The 16,208-nt window shown below is 41.5% G+C and overlaps 3 protein-coding genes across 3 annotated transcripts in view; 2 read left to right on the forward strand and 1 right to left on the reverse strand.

The window, feature by feature from the left end:
* LOC121578357 (receptor-type tyrosine-protein phosphatase F) overlaps nt 1-16,208 on the reverse strand; it is a 231,295-nt gene that overhangs the window by 52,181 nt on the left and 162,906 nt on the right. The gene's annotated exons all lie outside the window — the stretch shown is intronic.
* On the forward strand, nt 8,720-10,515 carry LOC123491663 (homeobox protein HMX3-like). The gene is made up of 2 exons (XM_045223288.1): nt 8,720-9,381; nt 9,712-10,515. The coding sequence occupies exons 1-2, from the start codon at nt 9,090-9,092 to the stop codon at nt 10,332-10,334; spliced, it is 915 nt and encodes a 304-aa protein (XP_045079223.1). The 5' UTR covers nt 8,720-9,089; the 3' UTR covers nt 10,335-10,515.
* On the forward strand, nt 12,386-14,355 carry LOC121584685 (homeobox protein HMX2-like). The gene is made up of 2 exons (XM_041900730.2): nt 12,386-12,741; nt 13,118-14,355. Exons 1-2 carry the CDS (start codon nt 12,462-12,464, stop codon nt 13,651-13,653), a joined length of 816 nt encoding a protein of 271 aa, XP_041756664.1. The 5' UTR covers nt 12,386-12,461; the 3' UTR covers nt 13,654-14,355.

The raw sequence follows: 16,208 nt of genomic DNA on the forward strand, positions 1-16,208 counted from the left end.
CCCAATGGCAACACATTGGAGTAGTGAGTGGCCCAATGGCAACACATTGGAGTAGTGAGTGGCCCAATAGCAACACATTGGAGTAGTGAGTGGCCCAATGGCAACACATTGGATTAGTGAGTGGCCCAATGGTAACACATTGGAGTAGTGAGTGGCCCAATGGTAACACATTGGAGTAGTGAGTGGCCCAATGGCAACACATTGGAGTAGTGAGTGGCCCAATGGTAACACATTGGAGTAGTGAGTGGCCCAATGGCAACACATTGGAGTAGTGAGTGGCCCAATGGCAACACATTGGAGTAGTGAGTGGCCCAATGGCAACACATTGGATGACTGGTTTATTCTATCAGTCTAAGTTGCTTTATGATTCACCAATCCTATAACACATCTCATCTCAAATACCCTCCACTGTGTTCCAACAGCATCATTGACCTCACCCCTCTCACCCTTTCCTTTCTTGTACCTCACCTTCCAACCCCCTATCCCTGCTTGGACCAGCACCTTCCAACCCCCCTATCCCTCTCCCTGCTTGGACCAGCACCTTCCAACCCCCCTTTCCCTCTCTCTGCTTGGACCAGCACCTTCCAACCCCCTATCCCTCTCTCTGCTTGGACCAGCACCTTCCAACCCCCTATCCCTCTCTCTGCTTGGACCAGCACCTTCCAACCCCCTATCCCTCTCTCTGCTTGGACCAGCACCTTCCAACCCCCTTTCCCTCTCTCTGCTTGGACCAGCACCTCCCAACCCCCTATCCCTCTCCCTGCTTGGACCAGCACCTTCCAACCCCCTATCCCTCTCTCTGCTTGGACCAGCACCTTCCAACCCCCTATCCCTCTCTCTGCTTGGACCAGCACCTTCCAACCCCCTATCCCTCTCTCTGCTTGGACCAGCACCTTCCAACCCCCCTTTCCCTCTCTCTGCTTGGACCAGCACCTCCCAACCCCCTATCCCTCTCCCTGCTTGGACCAGCACCTTCCAACCCCCTATCCCTCTCTCTGCTTGGACCAGCACCTTCCAACCCCCTATCCCTCTCTCTGGTTGGACCAGCACCTCCCAACCCCCTATCCCTCTCTCTGCTTGGACCAGCACCTTCCAACCACCTTTCCCTCTCTCTGCTTGGACCAGCACCTTGCAACCCCCTATCCCTCTCTCTGCTTGGACCAGCACCTTCCAACCCCCTCTCCCTCTCTCTGCTTGGACCAGCACCTTCCAACCCCCTATCCCTCTCTCTGCTTGGACCAGCACCTTCCAACCCCCTATCCCTCTCCCTGCTTGGACCAGCACCTTCCAACCCCCTATCCCTCTCTCTGGTTGGACCAGCACCTCGCAACCCCCTATCCATCTCTCTGCTTGGACCAGCACCTTCCAACCACCTTTCCCTCTCTCTGCTTGGACCAGCACCTTGCAACCCCCTATCCCTCTCTCTGCTTGGACCAGCACCTTCCAACACCCTATCCCTCTCTCTGCTTGGACCATTACTTGTAAACGAGTCCCATGGACACCCTATGTATTCCTTGCTTCCCTCTCCTTCCTGCTATTTCTACATGATCGTGACTAACATGTCGGTCCTCTCTCACACCAATCAACTATGATGTACAGTGGGGGAAAAAAGTATTTAGTCAGCCACCAATTGTGCAAGTTCTCCCACTTAAAAAGATGAGAGAGGCCTGTAAGTTTCATCATAGGTACACGTCAACTATGACAGACAAATTGAGAAAAAAAAAATCCAGAAAATCACATTGTAGGATTTTTTATGAATTTATTTGCAAATTATGGTGTAAAATAAGTATTTGGTCACCTACAAACAAGCAAGATTTCTGGCTCTCACAGACCTGTAACTTCTTCTTTAAGAGGCTCCTCTGTCCTCCACTCGTTACCTGTATTAATGGCACCTGTTTGAACGTGTTATCAGTATAAAAGACACCTGTCCACAACCTCAAACAGTCACACTCCAAACTCCACTATGGCCAAGACCAAAGAGCTGTCAAAGGACACCAGAAACAAAATTGTAGACCTGCACCAGGCTGGGAAGACTGAATCTGCAATAGGTAAGCAGCTTGGTTTGAAGAAATCAACTGTGGGAGCAATTATTAGGAAATGGAAGACATACAAGACCACTGATAATCTCCCTCGATCTGGGGCTCCACGCAAGATCTCACCCCGTGGGGTCAAAATGATCACAAGAACGGTGAGCAAAAATCCCAGAACCACACGGGGGGACCTAGTGAATGACCTGCAGAGAGCTGGGACCAAAGTAACAAAGCCTACCATCAGTAACACACTACGCCGCCAGGGACTCAAATCCTGCAGTGCCAGACGTGTCACCCTGCTTAAGCCAGTACATGTCCAGGCCCGTCTGAAGTTTGCTAGAGTGCATTTGGATGATCCAGAAGAGGATTGGGAGAATGTCATATGGTCAGATGAAACCAAAATATAACTTTTTTGGTAAAAACTCAACTCGTCGTGTTTGGAGGACAAAGAATGCTGAGTTGCATCCAAAGAACACCATACCTACTGTGAAGCATGGGGGGTGGAAACATCATGCTTTGGGGCTGTTTTTCTGCAAAGGGACCAGGACGACTGATCCGTGTAAAGGAAAGAATGAATGGGGCCATGTATCGTGAGATTTTGAGTGAAAACCTCCTTCCATCAGCAAGGGCATTGAAGATGAAACGTGGCTGGGTCTTTCAGCATGACAATGATCCCAAACACACCGCCCGGGCAACGAAGGAGTGGCTTCGTAAGAAGCATTTCAAGGTCCTGGAGTGGCCTAGCCAGTCTCCAGATCTCAACCCCATAGAAAATCTTTGGAGGGAGTTGAAAGTCCGTGTTGCCCAGCGACAGCCCCAAAACATCACTGCTCTAGAGGAGATCTGCATGGAGGAATGGGCCAAAATACCAGCAACAGTGTGTGAAAACATTGTGAAGACTTACAGAAAACGTTTGACCTGTGTCATTGCCAACAAAGGGTAAATAACAAACTATTGAGAAATTTTTGTTATTGACCAAATACTTATTTTCCACCATAATTTGCAAATAAATTCATAAAAAATCCTACAATGTGATTTTCTGGAGAAAAAATATCTCATTTTGTCTGTCATAGTTGACGTGTACCTATGATGAAAATTACAGGCCTCTCTCATCTTTTTAAGTGGGAGAACTTGGACAATTGGTGGCTGACTAAATACATTTTTTCCCCACTGTAATAAGGGGTTATGAATTATAAATTGAATATTTTCACAACCAAGAATCATTGAATGAAAAAATAAAATAAAATAAAGTATCTGATTGAATGGAACAGAACTCAAATGAGATTTAAATGTTTGAAAGAGATGGCTTCTATGGCAGAGGGTTGTCCCCCTGGACACATGGTTAGAATGAGGTTGATTTGGGCTAATGATTGCCTACAGGACTTCCTCTCTGCAAATCAGATTATATTCTAAGTGAAACTTCTGTTGTTGCGTGACGTAATATACACAAGTATTTTTAGTATGTTTGTATAAGTTAGGCTACATTAAACTGGGATAAAACTCACTAAACAAACCAGTGGTTTGCATCTCTGATATAAATAATGTATATCTGACTTGAAAGATGAACAAAAAAATGTTTTTTTTTGCTGGAAAATAAAAATGTGCACCTCAATGTCATCATTCAGAACAACACGTGGCACCACAAGGAGATCATTCCCCATTTAATGTTTTAATTCATTGTAAGCCTCTATTAAAAGGTTTCAGCATATTGATGTTTACTTCTGATGAGTAGACCTGTCCATTCTGCAACAATCATTATTGATGTTGGCCTACGTGTACTTCTGATGTGGGGTCGAATGACATTATGAAGGGGCAGTTCAGAACAGCTGAAGATGGATTTTAAAGAACTGATTGGGTCTCTACTTGACACCAACAAACGCCCCATAATATCTGGCCCTCTGCCCTCCCTAAATCGTGGCATTGAACGGTTCAGCAGGCTTTTAGCCCTCCATAACTGGCTACGAGACTACTGCAGCTCTGTGGGTGTAACATATATTGACAATTTTGATACCTTCTGGAAACAAAGCTCGTATTATAAGGAGGATGGGATCCACCCAAATCATTTGGGTTCCTGGATCCTTTCACAGCATTATAAGGCTGCGTTGAGACAATGACTTATCAATGACCAGCTCATTTAATCCCTACCATTGTGTCGCTGAGTTGTCATAATGATTCAGCAAATGTACATTATCCTAGCGGCGTTGGAAGACACAATGTAAGTAACCTAATTTATGTCCCTCTTACTGCCCTGAATGCCTCTGCTGATCCTACAGCTATTGTATGCAGTAATCATGTGCCTATGAACCAGAGTTATACTGTTAGCACTGAGGCGGTGTGCCCTAGCAGGAAGTCCACTGTGTGCAGCTCACCCTGCACTAATAAAAATAACCAGAGTATGTCTACCTCTGGTAAGCTTTCCAGTAAAGCAAGAAAAACAATAAAGCATCCCAGAAAAGTGTTAAAAATAGCCCACGTTAACATATGTAGCTTAAGAAACAAGGTTCATTAAATCAATAATTTGCTTGTAACAGATGACATTCATATTCTGACTATCTCTGAAACTCACTTAGATAAAACATTTGATGATACAGTGGTAGCAATACAAGGTTATAACATTTACAGAAAATACAGAAATGGCAAAGGTGGGTGGGGGTGTGGCTGTTTATATTCAGAACCAGATTCCTGTAAAGCTTATCTCATGTTAAATACTGTTGAAGTAATATGGCTACAGGTTCATCTGCCTCACCTAAAGCCCATTCCTGTGGTCCTCTGTAGCTCAGCTGGTAGAGCACGGCGCTTGTAACGCCAGGGTAGTGGGTTCGATCCCCGGGACCACCCATACGTAAAGATGTATGCACACATGACTGTAAGTCGCTTTGGATAAAAGCGTCTGCTAAATGGCATATTATTTATTTATTATTTAAGCTGCTATAGACCAAGTGCTAACATTTAAGTAAAGCCTATTCCCCCTCAGGAGACTAAAAAGATTTGGCATGGGTCCTCAGATCCTCAAAAAATTCTACAGCTGCACCATCGAGAGCATCCTGACTGGTTGCATCACCGCCTGGTATGGCAACTGCTTGGCCTCTGACCGCAAGGCACTACAGAGGGTAGTGTGTACGGCCCAGTACATCACTGGGGCAAAGCTCCCTGCCATTCAGGACCTCTATACCAGGCGGTGTCAGAGGAAGGCCCTCAAAATTGTCAAAGACTCCAGCCACCCTAGTCATAGACTGTTCTCTCTGCTACCGCGACGGCAAGCGGTACCGGAGTGCCAAGTCTAGGTCCAAAAGACTTCTCAACAGCTTCTACCCCCAAGCCATAAGACTCCTGAACAGCTAATCATGGCTACCCGGACTATTTGCACTGCCCCCCCACCCCATCCTTTTTACGCTGCTGCTACTCTGTTAAGTATTTATGCATAGTCACTTTAACTCTACCCACATGTACATATTACCTCAACTACCTCAACTAGCCGGGTGCCCCCGCACATTGACTCTGCAACGGTACCCCCCTGTATATATAGCCTCCCTACTGTCACTTTATTTTACTGTATATATAGCCTCCCTACTGTCACTTTATTTTACTTCTGCTCTTTTTTTCTCAACACTTTTTTTGTTGTTGTTTTATTCTTACTTTTTTGTTTAAAATAAATGCACTGTTGGTTAAGGGCTGTAAGTAAGCATTTCACTGTAATGTCTGCACCTGTTGTATTCGACGCATGTGACCAATAAAATTTGATTTGATTTGATTTGATTAAGTATCTGGATAACATGCGTGAAATGCTTGATAACGTATGTGATGTCAACAGAGAGGTATATTTTCTGGGTGATTTAAATATTGACTGGCTTTCATCAGGCTTCCCACTCAAGAGAAAAGCTTCAAACTGTAACTAGTGCCTGCAACCTGGTTCAGGTTATCAGTCAACCTACCAGGGTAGTTACAAACAGTACAGGAATTAAATCATCAACATGTATTGATCATATCTTTACTAATGTTGCAGAAATTTGTTTGAAAGCAGTATCCAGATCCATCGGATGTAGTGATCACAATATAGTAGCCATATCTAGGAAAACCAAAGTTCCAAAGGCTGGGCCTTATATAGTGTATAAGAGGTCATACAATAAGTTTTGTAGTGATTCCTATGTTGTTGATGTAAAGAATATTTGTTGGTCCGTGGTGTTTAATGAGGAGCAAACAGACGTTGCCCTTGACACATTTATGAAATTGCTTATTCCAGTTACTAATAAGTATGCACCCATTAAGAAAATGACTATAGAAACTGTTAAATCCCTGTGGATTGATGAGGAATTGAAAAATGGTATGGTTGAGAGGGATGAGGCAAAAGGAATGGCAAATAAGTCTGGCTGTACAACCAATTGGCAAACGTACTGCAAATTGAGAAATCATGTGACTAAACTGAATAAAAAGAAGAAGAAACTACACTATGAAACAAAGATAAATGACATAAAGAATGATAGTAAAAAGCTTTGGAGCACCTTAAATGAAATATTGGGCAAAAGGGTGAATCAGAAATGGCAAATGATATTGCCAACTACTTTAATGATTTTTTTCATTGGCAAGATTAGCAATTTTAGGCATGACATGCCATCAACAATTACTGACACTACACATCCAAGTATATCTGACCAAATTATGAAAGACAGGCATTGTAATTTTGAATTCCGTAAAGTGAGTGTGGAAGAAGTTAAAGAATTATTGTTGTCCATCAACAATGACAAGCCACCGGGGTCTGACAACTTGGATGGAAAATTACTGAGGATAATAGTAGATATTATTATGATATTACCACTCCTATTGGCCATATCTAAGGATAGTAAAGCCCCCTTTATTGGCTCATATAGCCGACCAATCAGCCTGTTACCAACCCTTAGTAAACTTTTGGAAAGAATTGTGTTTGACCAGATACAATGCTATTTTACAGTAAACAAATTGACAACAAACTTTCAGCATGATTATAGAGAAGGACATTCAACAAGCACAGCACTTACACAAATGACTGATGATTGGCTGAGAGAAATTGATGATAAAAAGATTGTGGGCGCTGTTTTGTTAGACTTCAGTGTGGCTTTTGACATTATCGATCATAGTCTGCTGCTGGACAAACGTATGTGTTATGGCATTACACCCCCTGCTATAATGTGGATGAAGAGTTACCTGTCTAACAGAACACAGAGGGTGTTATTTAATGGAAGCCTCTCCAAGCCTCTCCAACAAAATCCAGGTAGAACCAGTGTGTCTATGTATGCGGATGACTCAACACTATACACGTCAGCTACTACAGCGACTGCATGGAGTAACCTTGGATTGTAAACTGTCATGGTCAAAACATATTGATACAACAGCAGCTAGGATGGGGAGAAGTCTGTCCATAATAAAGTGCTACTCTGCCTTCTTAACAGCACTATCAACAAGGCAGGTCCTACAGGCCCTAGTTTTGTCGCACCTGGACTACTGTTCAGTCGTGTGGTCAGGTGCCACAAAGAGGGACTTATTTGCAATTGGCTCCGAACAGGGCAGCACGGCTGGCCCTTGGACGTACACAGAGAGCTAACATTATTAATATGCATGTCAATCTCTCCTGGCTCAAAGTAGAGGAGAGATTGACTTCATCACTACTTGTATTTGTGAGAGGTATTGACATGTTGAATGCACCGAGCTGTCTGTTTGAACTCCTGGCACACAGCTCGGACACCCATGCATACCCGACAAGAGAGGTCACCAGAGGTCTCTTCACAGTCCCCAAGTCCAGAACAGACTACGGGATGCGCACAGTACTACATAGAGCCATGACTACATGGAACTCTATTCCACATCAAGTAACTCATGACAGCAGTAAAATTAGATTTTAAAAACATATAAATACACCTTATGGAACAGCGGGGAATGTGAAGCAACACAAACATAGGCACAGACACATGCATACAAATACTTACACATGGATTTTGTGTTATAGATATGTGGTAGTAGAGTAGGGGCCTGAGGGCACACACTTAATCTATTATTATTATTATTAATCTGTTGTGAATGTATTGTAATGTTTTTAAAAATGTATAACTGCCTTATTTTTGCTGGACCCCAGGAAGAGTAGCTGCCAGCTTGGCAGGAACTAATGGGGATCCATAATAAATACAAATACCTGTCCATTCTGCAACAATCATTATTGATGTTGGCCTACATGTACTTCTGATGAGTAGACCTGTCCATTCTTAAACAATCATTCCAACCAATTTGGAAATGTGTTTACTTCTGAAAAGTCTGATTAAATGTCTGTTGTTTGACAGTAAGTAATCGTTAGAGACGTCTGAGTGCATAACCCATGCACGCCAATTGCTTTCTAATTGGACAACATAGCCAATAACACACGCACGCCATTCAGCCTGGAGCGAGAGCGCGCAGTCTGGGTGGATTTATCGGTCATTGCTAAAATAGATCCTTGGGACGTTCCCTACCCTAAACCCTATCCTTAACCCCTACCCTAACCTTAACCCCTACCCTAACCTAACCATTTTAAATTTCAATTTCAATGGGGGACGTTCCAAGGATCCCAGATAGCAGGCCTACCTTACCTATTCTTGTCCTCCTGTCCCTTCCCTCCCTCCCACTGCTCCCAGTTTCAGCTCTAATCCCATTTGCCATTGTAGCCTACATGCCCAATCGCCCAGGACTGCGCGCATTTAACATTTTTATTCCATCGTTAGTAGAATCCGTTGCAGGTCTGACGTATTGATCATTTTGCCATTTATTATTGCTCCGATCATCCCAGGATAGACCTGCATGCAGATTTATGCTACATTTTACATTTACATTTGAGTCATTTAGCAGACGCTCTTATCCAGAACGATTTACAGTAGTGAGTGCATAAATTTTCGCACATTTTCCGATTTTTATTTATTTATTATCAAAGCATCCTAACAGTCACAAAATAGGCCTATATTTCACTGAAACGCCACGCTTGGGTAACCGGAATAAACCAACAATATCTTCAACTATTGCTCTTTCCGTTTTTTTGCTGTGAGTCATTCAAATTCACCAGCGATGGCAGAGACTGCACAGGAGACCCGTCCGCCCGCTAAAGACTCACCTTTCTCTATCAAGAACCTGCTCAACTTCGACAGTAAACCTTCCAAACCAAAGACGCTGCTTGCCACCTCCAAAGGACTATTGGAAGGAGGCTTCTCTCTCTCCCGGATCGGTGATTTAACTTTTCCTAGTTTTGACATCCCAGCCCAGAGATTTGGATTATCGGCGCACTATTTGGAACGAACGTCGGCGTGGTGGTGTCCCTATACGTTTGGCACGTCGCGACACCATCTATACAGGACTGGAGGTAGATTCATAGCATACATTCGGTTCTGTTTATACATTTTGCTCATCAGAATACCTCAAATAATGTTTTGTTAAAACGTATTAAATAAGGCTACGAAATATTTTATAATAAATTAGGCTCCTATAATACTTGCTATTTGCAATACTCATCAGTTGGAATAATATTCAGACTAATGATGAGTAAATGTACAGGTGAACTGTGTCTCGGATCCTTATGGGAACATTTACTTGAATGACTATAATCTAAATTATAAATATAATGGTTATGTTTATTTTATGGGTGCATTAATGTTTTAAATGAATGATAAACATTTTCGTTTATTTCGTTTAGGGTCTGAGAAGGCCATCGCGAGAGAGACACCATCCCCAGCCTCACCGGGAGGGGACCGAGACACACCGGAGCTGCTGCGAGAATCACCGGACCCACACGTCAAAGAGGACGACGAAAACAAAAGTACTGATGATATCGTTCTGGAGGAGAGTGATGGGGATGAACCAAAGAAGGAAGCAGAGTTGGTGGATGACTGGAGGAAAATTCAAGACGAGAACTCGGATAAAAAAACGTGTCGGAAAAAGAAAACGCGCACAGTCTTTTCAAGGAGTCAGGTATTTCGGTTGGAGTCGACGTTCGATATGAAACGGTACCTCAGTAGCTCGGAGCGGGCAGGCCTGGCGGCATCCCTACACCTCACCGAGACCCAGGTGAAAATCTGGTTCCAGAACAGGAGGAATAAGTGGAAACGACAGTTAGCGGCGGAACTCGAAGCGGCCAATCTGAGCCACGCCGCAGCGCAGAGGATAGTCCGCGTGCCCGTATTGTACCACGAGAACGCGGGCTCGGAAACCGGGAGCGCAGGGAACGGGCCAGTCAGCCAGTCTCTACTAACATTTCCCCATCAAATGTACTATTCACATCCCCTAGTCACATCCGTGCCGCTGCTGAGACCAGTTTGAGAGACTCATTTCTTGTGTTAATATTTCTCACTGTATTGTAACCTATGTATAAGAAACATATTAGGCCTATTTCTGAAAATGTATGAAAATAGTTGGCGTTGGAAAGGTAAAAAGGCTTTGTATATTGTACAGGTCTGTTATGACATGTTGTATTATTTTTATTTTTATTTTTATTATTATTATTATTATGATTATTTATTATGATTATGATTATTATTATTATTATTATTATTATTATTATTGTTATAGGGCGGCAGGTAGCTTAGTGGGTAAGAGCGTTGTGCCAGTAACCGAAAGGTCGCTGGTTCTAATCCCCGAGCCGACTAGGTGAAAAATCTGTCGATGTGCCCTTAAGCAAGGCACTTAACCCTAATTGCTCATGTAAATCGCTCTGGATAAGAGCCTCTGCTAAAATGTACAATTATTTATTATTATCATTATTATGTGTCCAAGACAAATATTTCCTCCTATTCAAATTAAATTGTTGTGCGTCCAATGTAATCTTAACATTTCCCTTTTGGTATTGATATTGCTTTGATTTAACTGATGGTTTTATCTGTTGGAAACATCTAGGCCTAAGTCATTTCACCATGAAGCAGGTTATAATAAGACAACTTGCATCGATGTTTTTGTATGTGACATGATTTGTTATAAGTAAAGTCAATATTTCATAATGTATAGCTATTAGGTGTAATAGTTATACTGTTCGCTTCACGTGCACGGTATATGGCTCAGCTGAAAAAAATAACTACTACTTTGATCTACATCGTTATAGCGCGAGATGAGGACAATCATATGTTCTTATTTATGGAAACCCATAGGCTATACGTCTCATAATGTTATCGCAGACTTTTACTTGCTGTCAATGAGAAATGTAATTTTTTTAATCCCTGAGTTTTTTTTTTTTTTTTTACATTGCTGAATAAATCGTGAAATACCTTCCCGACTACACCGAGTGTATTTAGAAACATGCATACATGTTTTCATCTATACCTTTATAAAATGTGGGACTTACACGTTGGATGTATGTTTGCTATCACATACAGTATGTTCAGTCCTTGCATTAGATTCATTTTAGGGTTAAACATAGTGCTCCTTTGGGAAAACATTTTATATTTCATTCATTTAACGAGGATAGGGCATAACATAAAAAAAGAAGAAGAAGGGATTTGGAATTCATCAAGACAATTTTGAAGGCTTTAACTTACAGACACCAAAAGCATAGCACGCATTTAACGAATACAAAATAATATAATGGATTTTTAGCTAATTATATTTCTCTATTTTCAGTGGATGACTCATCCCAGAGATATCATCCCACTGGGCACATACGTCAATTCAACGTCTATTCCATGTTGGTTCAACATAATTTCGTTGAACTGGCGTGGAAACAACGTTGATTCAGCCAGTGTGTGCCCAGTGGGATATGACTCTGGACAAAACAATAAATGATGTCAACACATATTTCAATAATTTCTTGAATTTGGCCCATATAGATAGGCCTAAAGATTAAGAGATGTCTTCACAAAATAAATTCCATTTAATTTATTCCGGTATTTTCAAGAACGGAATGGTGAAATCTCAAAACTTTCATTTTTTCAGACAGAAACTAGGCCTACCATTTTTGGGAAAATCACATGGCACTTTTCGAATCTGTCTGAGAGGAAGAAGGCTTGGTCTCATATCTCTGTAAGGAATAAGCACAACGAAATCAGCTCACTAATTTGTAACAAACAATAATTGACCTCCAATGAGTGGCTATAATACAGCACCAAATGGTGGCAATTAAAATATAACTATATGGCTACAACATACGATCTTGAAGGAATATTGACTGTGGAACTTTGGGCAAACGTCAGGTGTGCATAGCATACTGCAGACTGAGTTGGCTTGGGGAGGCCTTTGGTGCGTGTGTCTCTCTCCAACACGGTTTAAAATGACCGGGTCTCTTCCCAGTTTGTGATTGGTCCATGAGAATCCTACCTACATGCAAACAAAGTAACTGAACGTCGTATGGGAGTGATGGTACTCAGGGAATTCAGACATAACTTTGCAGAAGGAGAACAAACCCGCTTCTCAAAATACCCAAAGGGGTTCACATTTATTGCCTGAAGTAAAAGGTTCTAAATGTTTATCAGAATGAAGAAATCTGGAGACAGTGGCAGTAAAGTATCATTTACCTCAGTTTCCAATTTTACTATTCAGTCAATTCTTGGAACTGGGTCCGAGGACGCGCACAAGGACAGTTCTGATTCTAGTTCCAGCGCCGCGCTGCTGCAGAGACAACGCATGCGCTCAGTGTCTTCAGAAGGCTTCAGCGGTGGGGAGGATTCTACAGACTTCTATCCTTTACCCGGAGTAAAGAAACCATGCAATGACCTCAACGATCTCACACTTCCTTGCCTAAGTAAGTGAAAATGCTTTTGTAAAATGTGTTGTTTTATTGGTAGCCTACTTTATAGTTATTCTGATAACAATAACAATATCACATTATTATTATTATAATAAACATATAACTATTATTATTTCTATTGAGTTATAAGATATTATCATGATGAAGAATGATCGGCTACAGCATTTGTTTTATTTGCTTGCTTATTAGAAGTCTATTCGAGATCTTTCGGATACTGATAAAAATATTATTTTAAACTGCTTGATGGAGAAAAAAAGTTACTTGGTTGATTTTAAATTATGCTGTGATTTTAACACAATAACAAGATAGCCAAGTTTTTTTTTTTTTTTTATAAACATTTGGATTGATTACCTTGTTTGCACTATTTTAGGTGACAAAAACAAACTAATTCTGGGGCAAGAGAAGGTGAAGAGACATAAACTTTTTCATGATTATAAAGAAGGTAAAGAGAGATACTACTACCAAACATCACCTGCTATTTCAGAAGAAAAGGGTCATAATGACGACGACAAAACATCCAACTCATCCAGAAAGAAGTCTCGGACCGTATTCTCACGGAGTCAGGTTTACCAACTAGAATCGACGTTTGACATGAAACGTTACCTTAGCAGTACAGAACGAGCTAGTCTCTCCTCCAGTCTCCAGCTGACAGATATACAGGTGAAAACGTGGTTCCAGAATCGGAGGAACAAGTGGAAACGTCTGCTTTCTGCGGAGATAGAGGCGGTGAACATGGCTCATGCGTCATCCGCACAAACTCTGGTTGGGATGCCGTTCTTCTTCAAAGACAATTTCCAGCTACGGATTCCTGTCCCTGGATCAATGACTTTCCCTACACCTCTATATTATCCCGGGAGCAACATGCAAGCTTTACCTTTGTACAATTTTTATAATAAAATTGAATAGAATGATTGCCAGATAGCCTTTTGTAGTCTAATTCATTCAATTACAAACTATTTCTATTGCCATTATTAGGCTATGCCATAGGCCTAACTACTTCATTACAACACACCCGATCATAAATAACCTTACGAAAAACGTGTACATATCCTTCCACTACCTTCCAGTGTTTTTACTTCTCTACACTCTTAGAAAAAAACCTTCTGGATCGAACCAAAAAGGGTTCTATTGCTTGCTTCATTTACTGTATGGCACACCCCCAGGGGTTCTTCTTAACTGAACCAAAATTGGTTCCATATAGAACCCTATATGGAACCAATTTCTGTTCTTTATATAACCTTAAGGGGTGCCATATATGAAGCAAGCAATAGAACCCTTTTTGGTTCTATCCAGAACCTGGTTTTCTAAGAGCGTAGCCTAAAATAAGGCTATAGCGGTAGGTCACGTCATTCAGTCCTGTCCTATCATGAAACAATACCGTTTTTATGAGCTGCAAATTTCAAAACTAAAGTCGCAACTTGAGAAAATTTTACATTGCTGAAAATGTGCGTGTGTAACCACGTTTCAATCCAACCATTTCATGCTGGATGATATACTTGTCAAAAAATGTCATGACCAGACTGATGCAAACATGAAATGCCGGTACAATTTTATAAATGCCGACAGAAAATGTGTTCGTTCGACATGGTGGGATCTTTTTGTATCGGTAAAATTAATTATGCGAGAAATGGCGGTGGAAACGCCTTTAAGCGCAAATATTGATATAATAACCTTTATATCTAAGTAAACTTGGAGTCACGCGATATGTTGTGTGGTCCTCCCACTGTGACTCAGGAAAACATGCAGATTAAATAAATGATAATGAACTTCACAGGATGGTGAATGTGCAAGGTGATGAGCTTGATGCTCCTTTCCAATAAATATCATCACGCACAGCCTTTTATCCGCAAAAAAAGTCAGTTTGATGGAAACACATCTCTGGTGGGAAAATGCGCAAATAGTTCTTTTTCAATAAAACGCCACAATACGTTGGATTTGTCTGCTGGGGGGCAAGGAGACCTCCAGCTCCGGTAAAATCATTGACAACTACGTGCCATTTTCAAGGGATTGTGAAATACATGTTATAATGGGCGGCAGGTAGCTTAGTGGTTAAGAGCGTTGTGCCAGTAACCGAAATGTCGCTGGTTCTAATCCCCGAGCCGACTAGGTGAAAAATCTGTCGATGTGCCCTTGAGCAAGGCACTTAACCCTAATTGCTCCTGTAAATCGCTCTGGATAAGAGCGTCTGCTAAATGACAAATAAAAAATAACTATTTGGTTTTCATATCATCACCTATTGAGGATAGTCAGAACTGAACACTTACGATTATTCCATGCAAAACAATTGCGCACATTTAGCTCTGTCATACAGCAAGTAACTGCATGCTTTTCAGTCACTTTAACTCTACCCACATGTACATATTACTTCAACTACCTCAACTAGCCGGTGCCCCCGCACATTGACTCTGCACCGGTACTCCCCTGTATATATAGCCTCCCTACTGTTATTTTATTTTACTTCTGCTCTTTTTTTTCTCAACACTTTTTTTGTTGTTGTTTTATTTTTACTTTTTTTGTTAAAAATAAATGCACTGTTGGTTAAGGGCTGTAAGTAAGCATTTCACTGTAATGTCTGCACCTGTTGTATTCGGCGCATGTGACCAATAAAATTTGATTTGATTTGATTTGATTTTCGGTCCTCTGTAGAGCACGGCGCTTGTAACGCCAGGGTAGTGGGTTCGATCCCCGGGACCACCCATACAAAAATTTATGCACATATGACTGTAAGTCGCTTTGGATAAAAGCGTCTGCTAAATGGCTTATTATTATTATTATTAAATATCAATGATCATGTAATTTCAGATACGTGAAGGCACCTGTCCATTTGTAGTTAGCAAACAGCATCATTTAGTTTGCTTAATCAGAGATTAGGCTTTTGTAAAAAGCTTGACATCGGCAATTCCTCGTCCCTGGTAAAGTTGTCGGACTACTGTCATCACCACTATAGATGGCAAGCAAATCAAACAATATTTGGATATAGCCATCTAGTTTATCCCCTGAAAGTTAGCTTGTTAACTAGCCATATTGACGTGATCTGTTATTAGCTAGCTAGCCAATTTCACGTGGTCCATCAATCAATTGATGTAGCCTATGTCTGTCAGCAGCAATCTTAATTAAACACTCTTAAAAACAATATTGAAAAGGGGATCATGTTAGCTAACTTCGCTAGGTAGGCCTAGATTGGTTGGAGAAAAAAAGTACATTAGGTCTACTTCCCACTATATATTTAGCCAACTGTACAACGTTTCTACAAAGTAAACATAATCAGCTATTATGTACTGGTAGAAACGTAGTACCATGGCAAATGCGCCCTTCTGCTGCTTTATCAAATGGCCACCCGGACTATTTACATTGACTACCTGAACCCCCGCACATTGACTCGGTACGGGTACCCCCTGTATATAGCCTTATTATTGTTATTTTATTGTGTTACTTTTACTTTACTTTATTTAGTAAATATT

The sequence above is a fragment of the Coregonus clupeaformis genome, chromosome 1 (assembly GCF_020615455.1).
Source record: "Coregonus clupeaformis isolate EN_2021a chromosome 1, ASM2061545v1, whole genome shotgun sequence".
NCBI classification, from domain to species: domain Eukaryota; kingdom Metazoa; phylum Chordata; class Actinopteri; order Salmoniformes; family Salmonidae; genus Coregonus; species Coregonus clupeaformis.

What these genes read in the sequence shown, in the direction of transcription:
- LOC123491663 (XM_045223288.1), top strand. Translation starts at nt 9,090, where the DNA reads ATGGCAGAGACTGCACAGGAGACCCGTCCGCCCGCTAAAGACTCACCT. An exon ending in CCATCTATACAGGACTGGAG is followed by an intron (nt 9,382 to 9,711) that starts GTAGATTCATAG and finishes TATTTCGTTTAG; the next exon opens with GGTCTGAGAAGGCCATCGCG.
- LOC121584685 (XM_041900730.2), top strand. Translation starts at nt 12,462, where the DNA reads ATGTTTATCAGAATGAAGAAATCTGGAGACAGTGGCAGTAAAGTATCA. An exon ending in TCTCACACTTCCTTGCCTAA is followed by an intron (nt 12,742 to 13,117) that starts GTAAGTGAAAAT and finishes GCACTATTTTAG; the next exon opens with GTGACAAAAACAAACTAATT.